At 45.2% G+C, this 12,488-nt stretch overlaps 1 protein-coding gene and 1 pseudogene across 2 annotated transcripts in view; one reads left to right on the top strand and one right to left on the bottom strand.

Moving 5' to 3' along the window:
* Positions 1–12,488, bottom strand: part of UBAC2 (UBA domain containing 2) — an 885,094-nt gene that overhangs the window by 187,953 nt on the left and 684,653 nt on the right. Inside the window, exon 1 of one of the 2 annotated variants that reach the window (XM_050765993.1) lies at positions 1,654–1,914. The exons of the other annotated variant lie outside the window; for it this stretch is intronic. Coding sequence (XP_050621950.1) covers positions 1,654–1,753 — 100 coding nt within the window. The 5' untranslated portion in view covers positions 1,754–1,914. Of the gene's footprint in view, positions 1–1,653; positions 1,915–12,488 lie in introns of those variants that run through there. 2 annotated transcript variants of the gene reach the window in all.
* Positions 8,522–9,071, top strand: LOC126940285 (glyceraldehyde-3-phosphate dehydrogenase-like; annotated as a pseudogene).

The following is a 12,488-nucleotide window of genomic DNA, read 5'->3' as shown; positions in this document are numbered from 1 at the left end:
AAGTATGACTTTTATTTGCTTCTTTAGGCTTTATTCGTAAAGTTCATTTTCACAGTCTTTTTTTTGTTCGTTTGTTTTGAAACGGATCCTCTCTCCCCCCAGCTGGAGTACAGTGGCGCGATCTCGGCTCACGGAGACCCTCTGCCTCCCCGGTTCAAGCGATTCTCCTGCTTTAGCCTCCCAAGTAGCTGGGACTACAGGCGCCTGACACCACGTTGGCTATTTTTCGTATTTTTAGTAGAGATGAGGTTTCACCATGTTGGTCAGGCTGTTCTCGACCTCCTGACCTCTTGATCCGCCCGCCTCGGCCTCCCAAAGTGTTGGGATTACAGGCGTGAGCCCAGCCCATTTTCACAGTCTTGAAGTACATTTTACATTTACCTTTAGGTTCGTTTGAGTTATTTTTCAGGAAAACGACAGTCAAAACGTCCTTTATGTTTGCAGAAGCTGTTGATTGGCTACACCCTGACCCATTAAGGGGATGCAAAGTCCAAAACTACTTTCATAGTAATGCTAAGACAGTAGTTTTATTTTCTGCTCTCAAGTATATGGTGGAGTTTTCCACTGTACAGTTGGACCACTGTACAGAGCTACATAACTGGACTTTCCAGTTGACTGTTGCATAATGTTATGAAATCTTATGTGGGTAAAAGATCAATTTGAACCGTAAAATACACCAATAAACTTTAGTGTAACAGTCCAAAATGTTCATTCATATGGTTTCAGATTCCTCATTGCAATTAACCTTTAAGAAACTACCACTTGCTAAGTTATGGTGTAGTATCAAAAAGTAATGTATCATCTGAAAGGGTATTAAAATGCTTCCTTTTCCAACCACGGGGTGTATCTAGGTGAGGCCAGGTTTTCCTCATATGAGTCAACCAAAGCAATGTATCGCCACAAACTGAAAGCAGAAGCAGATATGAGGACCCAGCTGTTTTCTATTGAACAAGACATTTGCCTGCCAGACACAGTGGCTTAGGCCTGTAATTCCAGCACTTTGGGAGGCTAAGGCAGACGGTTCACTTGAGGTCAAGAGTTTGAGACCAGCCTGGCCAACATGGCGAAACCCTGTCTCTACAAAAAGCACAAAAAATAGCTGGGTGCTCCAGCCTGGGTGACAGAGCGAGACTCCGTCTCAAAAAAAAAAAAAAAAATAGCTGGGTATGGTGGTGCACACCTGAAGTTCCAGCTTCTCGGGAAGCTGAAGCATGAGAATAGCTTGAACCCAGAGGCAGAGGTTGCAGTGAGCCAAGGCTGGGCCACTGCACTCCATCCTGGGGGACAGAGAGAGACCCCATCTCAAAATAAATAAATACATACATACATGCATACATTTGCCAAAATGTTAAACCATGCTATTCTTCCAATAATTTGTTGCTTGGGGAAATAGAGTAATTTTGCATAAAAAATGTTAGATATGTTAATATGTAATGGGTATGTTATTGTTATTTTTTTAACGAACTTCATTTTTTTTACATTTCTCAGTTTCAATTCCTACTATGGTAAATACTCATAGGTATAAACCCACATAAACTAAAGATCTGTAGTTCTTAATGATTTCTAAGAGTAAAGGGATTCCAAGACAAAAAGTTTGAGAACTGAAATTAAAAAGTGCTCTAAAGCTTAAAAAAACATAAACCCTTCACTTACGTTCAATTCTATAAATATTCTTTGCAACTAAATGCAAGATGTTATGGCATCCAGACTCTGCTCGTAAGTATCTGCAGTGATCCATACCTTGATTGTGCATCTACTCTGCATCCCGAGGACCTGAACATGCTAACTGGTGGCTGCAGATTTGTCTTCTAAGGAGCAAGTGTGGTCTGTGGACAGGCAGCTTCAGCCTCACGTGGGATTTTGTTTACACTAGTCAGTGCCAAGCCCTACCCTAGACCTGTTAAAGCGGAACTGGTGTTTCACACAACACCCCAGGAAATTTGTGCGTACCTTAAAGTCTGAGATGCACTAATGTAGTGATTCTCGGGGGACAATTTTGACCTCCAGGGGACAATATCTGGAGACATTTTTGGGTGTCACAACATGGTGGGGGAGGATGCTACTTGCATCTAATGGGCTGAGGCCAGGTGTACTGCCAAACAGCCAGCAATACGGGGCCAGCCTCCCCCAACTCCTGCCCACAGTAAAGAGTTACCCCGCCCAGATTGTCAGTAGTGCAGAGGTGGAGGAAACCCTACAGCCGTGTGACTCATCTGACCTTTACTGTGAATTCCTGGAACTCCTGGTGCATACCATTTCTGTTACCCTGGCCGATATTTCCACCTTTTCTCTAGATTTTATTAAAAGAACTCATTCTGTTGATCCCTAGGAATCACCTATTGCCTTGCTATGTTTTGTTGAACCTGTTTTTGAATATGCTTTCTACATAGGGGAAATAGGAGTACGTTTGTAAAGCTTAGAAGCTACGTACACTATAAGGAAATCACCGGACATGTGGATAAGCTTTGCAGAGGTGAAGGGCTGTCTCCACCAGAGAGACCCAGGAGTCAGGGTAAGCCTGACTCATCATGAGATCAGGTATCCCAATCCACAGCGGACTTCCACAGCTCACCTTCCTAGGTAACCGCTCTGCCTTCCCAGGTAAAGTATGAATAATATCAGAACTTACAGCATATTTTGAGGTCAAATTTATAGAATTTGGTGATTTCATTTTTATTATTACTCAACCTTTTATTTACAATCAAATTAATAAGGCTATTTACACATAACAATGTGTGGACATACACATTAAAATAATCATTTGCTGCCTAGCACTCCTACCTAGGTACTTTAAGAACATCATTGAGTGGATAAGTTACCCACTCCTTCTGCCGGGTAAAATACTTTGCACAATATCAACTGAAATGATACCTCTTCCAAACTGTAATGGCAGAAGTAGGTATCCCCTCTTTTGTGCTGGCATCACGCTTGATGCACACCTGCCTTATCATACTTAGGCCAGTGTCTCTGTTACTGGGTTTCTGTCTTCTACTGTGAATGGGTGAGCCCATAAAAAACAGGGAATGTGTCTTACAAAATGTTGTATCCTGCTCATTTTGATGTGAAGCTATTGTCTTCCTTCAGTAAAAACAGCATTTCTGAGGTCTTAGCATCAGGAAAATCTCCAAGTGGGTAAGGTTAAAGAAAAAATTATTCATGACATTTGTTCAGTGTGGTGCAATAGTCTGTTCTTACACTGCTATAAATACCCAAGACTGGGTAATTTATTTATTTATTTATTTATTTATTTTATTTTTTTATTTATTTATTTTTTTTTTTTTTGAGACAGAGTCTCGCTGTTTCGCCCAGGCTGGAGCGCAGTGGCACAAACTCGTCTCACTGCAAGCTCCACCTCACGGGTTCACGCCATTCTCCTGCCTCAGCCTCCTGAGTAGCTGGGACTACAGGTGCCTGCCATCACACTTGGCTAATTTTTTTTTTGCATTTTTTTAGTAGAGATGGGGTTTCACTGTGTTAGCCAGGATGGTCTCAATCTCCTGACTTCATCGTCCACCCACCTTGGCCTCCCAAAGTGCTGGGATTACAGGCATGAGCCACCATGCCCAGCGTATTTTTTTATTTTTTTGAGATGGAGTCTCACTCTTGTTGCCCAGGCTGGAGTGCACTGGCACGATCTCGGCTCACTGCAACCTCTGCCTCTCGGGTTCAAGTGATTCTCCTGCCTCAGCCTCCCCAGTAACTGGGATTAGAGGTGCCCGCCACCACATCCAGCTAATTTTGTATTTTTAATAGAGACAGGGTTTCACTATGTTGGCCAGGCTGGTCTCGAACTCCTGACCTCAGGTGATCCACCCGCCTCGGCCCCCCACAGTGCTGGGATTACAGATGTGAGCCACCACACCCGGCCAAGACTGGGTAATTTATAAAGGAAAGAGTTTTAATTAACTCACAGTTCCACATGGCTGGGGAGGCCTGAGGAAACTTGCAGTCATGGCAGAAGGGGAAGCAAACACGTCCTTCACAAGGTGGCAGGAGAGAGAAGTGCCGAGTGAAGGGGGAGAAGCCCCTTGTAAAACCATCAGATCTGGTGAGTACTCACTATCGTGGGAGCAACATGGTTGTTGTTGTTATCCCATGTCCAGTCACCTCCCACCAGGTCTCTCCCTAGACACCTGGGGATTACAATTCAAGATGAGATTTGGGTGAGGACACAGCCAAACCATATTAGATGGTAAAGCAGACTTCCATTCCAGGGGGCCATGGTGATAGGTAGAGGGGCACTGCAGGGCCTTGCAGTGGGGAGAAATTGAACTCAACACCAACTCTGCCAAGGACATGTGGGGATTTATAATCAAGGAGCAGTGTGGAAAGCAGCGCATGGAAAATTACTAAGACAAAGCCCCAAGGATAAGGGGGTTTCTGTCTAAACAGACCTGATAGGATTCCCGCTGAAAGCAGACTAGGGTGACCAGATATCAAGGGTGATCAACCAAGAGTAGGGGCTTTTCACTAGACCCACTTAGCAGGATTCTTGCTCACGATAGGCTCTGCAAGGACAAAGAGAAAAGCCCAAGATTGGGCCTAGTCAAGCAGAGAACTCAGAGAATCCTGACTGGAGTTTTAGTCAAAGGAGAGGGTCTTTTTCAGGCAGGAGGGAAGATGGTTGGCCAAGTATCCTGAACAACCACCTTCCCCTTGCTTTCACCTGCCTTTAGTACAGTGCTCCTTCTGAATAGCTGAGATACACTGAAATTCTTCCTACAAATTACTAGTAGTAGAGAAGGCGAAAAACAACAACAAAAAAGAATCACAAACTTCAAAAGTATCGAGCTGCATACAAATGGTGTCTACTGTCCCCACAGCATAGAGGTGATATCCTGTTCCACTTTGTGGCTGAGAAGTCCCTCTCCAAATCTCCAGAGATTCTCTGCAGCAGCCTTCTGGGGAAATCAGTAGATAATCACTAGGGTTGGTGGTCAATCCTTGGATAAAATAGGCTTCAAATGCACTTTGCACTGCTTCAAATCCACTTTCAACATATAATACATATGAAACTAATACTTATTAGAAAATGGAGCTGGGCACAGTGGCTCACACCTGTAATCCCAGAATTTTGGAGGCTGAGGTAGGAGGATCCCTTGAGGCCAGGAGTTTGAGACCAGCCTGGGAAACATAGGGAGGCGTCACCTCTACAAACAAAAAATTTTAAAAACTAGCCAGGCGTGGTTGTGTGCATCTGTAGTCTCAGCTACTTGGGTGGCTGAGGCAGGAGGATAGCTTGAACCCAGGAATTCAAAGCTGCAGTGACCCATAATCGCACCACTGCACTCCAACCTGGGCATAGAGTGAGACCCCTTCTCTAAGAAAAAGATAAAAAAAAGAAAGTGGGTCTGGAATCTTTGAAAAGGGTAGTTAAATCTTTTCAATGATCCGATAGTATTCACAATGGACGTTTACTCAACAGGGAGCAGTTTGGAAACTCACAGGGTATTTTTGGTTGTCGACAATGAATTGGGAGATATTACATGAGGTCCAATAGTGGCAGACGCAATGCTGCACAAAAACCAGATTGTTCTCGATTCTAACCACCTTTTGACTGTCTTGCCACATGCTTATTATTTGGGTGAAAAGCCTGTTGGTATTCTTTCAGGTCCGGAGCCTATCCCATTTTACATGTTGCTCTGGTCTGAATGCTTGTGTCCCCCAGAATGCATATGTTGCAATGTAACCCACTGTACAGTGGTGCTGGTAGGTGGGTCATCTGGAAGGTGATTAGGTCATGAGGGCAGAGCTCTCATGAACAGGATCAGTGCCCTTATAAAAGAAGCCTGAGGGCACTTGTTTTGTGCTCCCACCATGTGAAGGCACAGTTGGAAACAAAGAGCCAGCCCTCATCAGACACCGAATCTGCTGGTGCTTTGATCTTGGACTTCCCAGCCTCCAGAACTGTGGGATATATACATATATATATTTAGACAGGGTCTCACTTCATCACCTAGGCTGGAGTGCAGGGGCATGATCATGGTTCAGTGCAGCCCGACCTGCTGGGCTCAAGCAATCCTCCTGCCTCAGCCTCCCAAGTAGCTAGGACTACAGGGTGCATGCTTCCACACCCAGCTAATTATCTTATTTGTTGTAGAGACAGGGTCTCACTATGTTGCCCACACTGGTCTCGAACTCCTGGGCTCAGTGATCCTCCTGCTAAGGCCCCCCGGAGTGCTGGGATTACAGGCTGGGACTACAGGCATGAGCCACCATGCCCAGCCTTGCCTTCCTTTAAAATGGGAGCTGTGTTATTAATTACAGTATTTCCAGCTGCATATTTGGGTGAAAAGGATTTCAGTGAAGTGGAACAATTACTGCAAAAGTAACAAAATGTAACGGAACATTTGACATACTTTTTAAAAGAATTAGAACTTCATTAAACTTCATCACTCAAATTCTTAAAAATATTTCATATTATTGCCATCTGTTTCAATTTGGGTCTCTCCAAAAGCAGACTCTGAGACAAAAGTTTCAGATACAAGTAGGAGATTCTCCTGGGGGTTATAAGCCCCTGGGCACTTGCAGCCTGCTCTATGCATGGGCCAAGCACACCCCTGTATCCAGAGAAAGCCCTCAGGCAGAGGGACCTGGGTTCTTATATGAGAATTGCCACTGTAGCACTAGGTACTTCCAGGGTGGGCAAAGAGAATGCGGTTTGGACACCAGTAGCATCTCCTACAAGTGAAAAGAAGGCGGTAAGGCTCAATTTCCTAATCTCCCTATTCTCCTGCCTCTGGTCCCAGGCAGGATATTTTTGTTACCAGGTAAACATCAGAGTGTACTTACACAAACCTGGAGGCTGTAACCTACCACACACCTAGGCTATATGATTTAACCCATTGCTCCCAAGCCATAAACCTGTACAACATGGGCCTGTACTGAATGCTGTAGGCAATTGTAACACGATGGTAAATATGTGTGTATCTAAATACAGAAAAGGTGCAGTAAAAATATGATATAAAAAGATTAAAAACGGTCCACCTGCAGAGGGCAAGTGTCTTGCTATGTTCTGCTGAATCTTCTTGAATCTGCTTTCTGCATTGGGGAAATGGCCCATCGCCATCCATCACCTTGGATGGAGCTTGCAGGACTGGAAGTTGCTCTGGGTGAGTCGGCGAGTGAATGGTGAGTGAATGTGAAGGTTTAGGATGTTACTGTGCACAAGTGGAGACTTTACAAACACTGGACATTTAGTCTGGCTGCCCTCCCCCTCCGCCACGCTCTGTGGTTTGCTGACACTCCTGTCACCGGGTCTGGCCGGTTGCACCTTTCCCAGGTTGTGGGTGCACCCTCAGCTTTTACAGAGGCTCCTTCAAGTGGAAAGAAGGAAGTGAGGCCAAATTGCCTAATCTCCTTATCCTCTTACCCCGGGACCCCATCTTTCTCCTTCCCCTCTACCCCTCCCCCTAGTATGGCCAAGGGATTTCCAAAACTGTTGTAAGACAAATTATGTTCCAGGAGAGTCTCAGAAAGTCTGCTGGCAGAGTCTCCTCTATATTGCTACAATGATATCATCTATTTGTAGAAGCTGGGGTTGGTTAAGATGTTAAAGTGAGATCATTGCGCTGATCTGCCAAATGTTTATATCCTTCTGCCTGCTAGGGATGGAGTATTTGTTTAGAAGAGAATTTATTAATGAGTATCCCCACCAATGCCCAAAAAGACACAAAATAATAACTTCTTGGGTTTTCTGAGCCAGCAGGTTTAGGAGGGTTTGCCCTCTGCAAACACAATAGGGGGACAGAGTGGGACTCAGGTGGACCCTGCACAAGGAAGCCTGACTCTAAGGAGGGAGGAATGTGCACAGGAATGGTGGGATCCTGACACTAATTTTAGATAGTTCTGATGTCCACGTGTCCATCTGGGTGGGTTTCCTTTAATAAACCACTCCCTTTGTGCACCATCCATTCTTCCAGCTAAAACCCTCCCACTGTTGGGCGCAGCCCTGATCCCTGGTATGGAGGCTCTTCAGTTTTAGTCCCTTGCAGTTGCTCTGTGCAACGGCCTTTACCAAATCCGCTCCGTCAGCCACAAAACCAAAACATCTGCTCAATATCCTCTTGATTCGTTTATTCATCTATTTGAAGTGAATTTTGCAAACACCTTTCAGCCTTTTCTACTGCAGACTAAATATTTCTGTAACTTTCCAACCCTTTGGTAATTCTAATGTTTTTGAATCCTCTCCAATTTTCCATATTATCTTTACATCGTGGAGTTTAAATGGTATATGAGACTCTACCTCTAAAATAGAGGGATAGCATTCATTGATCAGTAACCTTTTGTGATGACAACTTACAAGGTCTGGTCCCTGACTCCCGACTTCTAAAGGAAAGGAAAAGAGACTCTAATACAATCTGCTAATTAACCCACAGGTTGGATTGAGAAGGAAAAAAAATCCACCTGAATTCTCAAGATAAAAGGTATCATTTCAATAATTATTCTGAGTCTCTGCTTCTCCTGTTTGACAAGACAGCCACATCTTTTTGCGCAGTGCCAGCTGCATGCCTCAGACACCATGGTGAAGGTTAAGGCCAGAAAAAACAGATTTGGCCACATTGGGGGCCTGGTCACCAGGGCTGCCAACCTTGGCAAAGTGGATATTGTCACCATCAATGACCTCAACTACATGGTCTACATGTACCAGTATGATTCCTCCCATGGCGATTTCCATGGCACCGTCAACGCCGAGAACGGGAAGCCTGCTATCAATGACAATCCCATCACCATCTCGCAGGAGTGAGATCCCACCCAAATCAAGTGGGGCCATGCCAGCACTGATTATGTTGTGGTGTCCACTGGCATCTTTGCCATCATAGAGAAGGCTGGGGATCACTTAGATGAGGAGGCCAAAAGGGTCATCATCACTGCCCCCTCTGCTGATGCCCCCCCATGTATGTGATGAGTGAAAGCTATGAGAAGTACTGCCTACAGTAAGAGCTTGCTACTATTAATATCACCATTTTAGTAATCATACTCTGAACGCTGGCAAAGAAGAAAAGACAGTCCTGAAAATCAAGTCTGTCTGTTTCTGCCAGTACACTCATGAGACAGTTTGTTCCTAAAGTAGCAATTAAGAATAAAGAACCAGAACAGTGTGATTGTCCAAGAAGTCAGCTTCTGGCTTAGCTCCGTCAGGATCCCAATTCTCTAGGGAGTCGAGCTACTCTCCGTGGCATTTCCAGGGGCTGATAAAATAGAGGGGAAGAAGTCATTCTCCCACCTTCTTCCTTCCACATCCACCTATGGCCTGATCATCACTGCAGCACCTCACTGCTCTGAGGTCCAAATGGGGGTTGGCGCACTCAGAGGTCCACAGGCGCCATCGAGGAGGGAAGCAGGCTGGTGCAATCGGTCAGCACATGCATTTCGCTTTCATGCTCGTCACCTAGTAATAGTCTCCACCTACACAACTAAAGGTGTGCCATCTCCCAGATTCTAGAAACACAGGCTCCCTTGATTTTTTTTTGAGACAGAGCCTCGCCCTGTCACCCAGGCTGGTGTGCAGTGGCATGATCTCAGCTCTCTGCAACCTCCACTCCCTGGGTTCAAGCAATTCTCCTGCCTCAGCCTCCCTAGTAGCTGGGATTACAGGCATGCGCTACCACAGCCAGCTAATTTTTGTATTTTTGGTAGAGACGGGGTTTCTCCATGTTAGTCAGGCTGGTCTCAAATTCCTGACCTTGGGTGATCGCCCACTTCGGCCTCCCAATGTACAGGCATGAGCCACTGCGCCCGGCCCAGGCTCATTTGATTTATCTTGCATTTTTCCACTTTTGATAGTGATGCAGATACAGAGCACGGGTTTGTTCAACACTTGAACAATATAGACATGGTCATGACAGTCCCTCAGTGTTAGGAGCAATGGAGAAGAGTGCACACTGTGCTGAACTGACGGGCACATTACTGCCCCTGGAGTTGAGCCACACCTGAGCCCAGTGCTGGAACACAGGGAATGGAGAGCTGTAGAAAGGCAGCCCAGAGTGTGGACTGTGCTGAAGAACCTCCCAATTCTTCAGTGCTGGCTCCTGTGGATACATACATAGGGCAATCAAAACAACGCCACGGAAGGCCTGCAGCAGACAGGTAAGCACACATCCACTGCGTAAGCAACAATGCTTTTCTTTTTCTTTTTTCTTTTTTTTTTTCTGTCTCGACAGAGGCTCACTCTGTTGCCAGGCTGGAGTGGTGCAGTGGTGTGATCTCGGCTCCCTGCAACCTCCCACTCCCAGATTAAAGTAATTCTCCTACCTCAGCCTCCCGTGTAGCTGGGACTACAGGCACGCACCACCACGCCCAGCTAATTTTTGTATTTTTGGTAGAGATGGGGTTTCACCATGTTGGCCAGGATGGTCTCAATCTTTTGACCTCGTGATCTGCCCACCTCAGCCTCCCAAAGTGCTGGGATTACAGGCACGAGCCACTGTGCCCGGCCAGCAACAATTCTTTCTAACTTAACTCTGAGCAGAGATTCTCTTTTCTTTTTTTTTTTTTAAGATGGAGTTTTGGCTTTTGTTGTCCAGGCTGGAGCGCAATGGCGTGATCTCGTCTCACTGCAACCTCTGCCTCTCGGGTTCAAGTGTTGTGTTTCTCCTGCCTCAGCCTTCCGAGTAGCTGGGATTACAGGCACCCGCCATCACGCCCAGCTAATTTTTGTGTTTTTAGTAGAGACAGGGTTCCATCATGTTGGTCAGGCTGATCTTGAACTCCTGACCTCAGGCGATCCACCCACCTCAGTCTCCCAAAGTGCTGGGATTATAGGCGTGAGCCACTGCACCCGGCTGAGATTCTTAAGATAGTGTTCAAACTTCAGGGTGCACAAGAACCTTCTGAGACACTTGTTTAAAGTGCAGTCCTGGGGCTCATTACCTGAGATTCTGAAGGGAGGCCCAGGAGTCTACATTTTAAAAAAAAATTTTTTTTTTTTTTTTTTTTTGAGATGGAGTTTTGTTCTTGTTGCCCAGGCTGGAGTGCAATGGCGCGATCTTGGCTCACACCACTTTTGCCTCCCGGGTTCAAGCAATTCTCCTGTCTTAGCCTCCACAGTAGCTGGGATTACAGGCATGCACCACCACACCCAGCTAATTTTGTATTTTATTAGAGACCTAGTTTCTCCATGTTGGCCAGACTGGTCTTGAACTCCCGACCTCATGTGATCCACCTGCCTCAGTCTCACAAAGTGCTGGGATTACAGGCATGAGCCACCACAGTCGGCTAAAAAAACTTTAATAGGTAATAGGCTTTACTTTTAGAGCAGTTTTAGATTTACAGAAAAATTGAAGAGACAGTACAAAGATTTTTCCATAAACCCCATACCCAGTTTCCCCTTTTATTAACATCTTACATAAGTATGGTATATTTGTATTAAGGTATATTAAGGTATGGTATAAAGTATGGTATATTTAAGGTATAAAGTATGGTATATTAAGGAACCAGTATTGATCTACAATTTTTTTTTTTTTTTTTTTTTTTTTTTTTGAGAAAGACTGTCGCTCTGTGGCCCAGGCTGGTGTGCAGTGGCGTGATCGCCACTCACTGCAACCCCCGCCTCCTGGGTTTAAACGATTCTCCTGCCTCAGCCTCCTGAGTAGCTGGGATGACAGGTGTGTGCCACCACACATGGCTAATTTTTGTATTTTTAGTACAGACAGGGTTCCACCATATTGGTCAGGCTGGTCTGGAACTCCTAACCTCATGATCTGCCCACCTCGGTCTCCCAAAGTGCTAGGATTATAGGTGTGAAGCATTGCACCTGGCCACCTGCCTCCTATTCTATTCAAAGTCACTCCTCTGCTCACTGAGATAGATGCATATTTGATTTGCCTTCTTTGGAAAAGCTGATCAGAAACTTGAAAGAATGTAACTGTTTGTGTATCACCCATCTGTGACCTGGGAGCTCCCTCCCCTTTTTGAGTCTTCTTGCCTTTGCTTCAAGTTGTCCCGCCTTTCCAGATGGAACCAATGTATTTCTTACATATATTGATTGTTGTCTCATGTCTCCCTAAATGTATAAAACTAAGCTGTGCCTTGACCACCTTGGGCATATGTCGTCAGGACTTCCTGAGGCTGTGTCACAGGTGCATCCTCAACGTTGGCAAAATAAACTTTCTAAGTTAACTGAGACCTGTCTCAGATGTTCTGCGTTCACATTTTGGTAACCACGAGGGGATTCTGAGTGGAGGTGCCCCTGACCTTTGACAAATCTATTGGTGCTTGGTACCAGCATGAGCTAACTTTATGGCTCCAGCCGATAGGACAATTTGCTGAGGTTTGAGAGCGCTCCCTCCAGAGAATCCCTGATCTCTTAAAATTTGGTAGAGATCTAAAGTTCATTTTGCTGTACAACTCCTCTTTTTTTTTTTTTTTTTTTTTTCAGTTTTACTTGCTTCTAACAGGAAGGCAAGTTTTTCTGCTTCTATGATGACGGAAGGCAGGTAACTCTTATATGGAGTTTGAACTGGCTTCCAACAGGGAAGATGAGTTTT

This window comes from Macaca thibetana, chromosome 17 (assembly GCF_024542745.1).
Source record: "Macaca thibetana thibetana isolate TM-01 chromosome 17, ASM2454274v1, whole genome shotgun sequence".
NCBI classification, from domain to species: domain Eukaryota; kingdom Metazoa; phylum Chordata; class Mammalia; order Primates; family Cercopithecidae; genus Macaca; species Macaca thibetana.
This window is presented reverse-complemented; position numbering and strand designations above follow the sequence as displayed.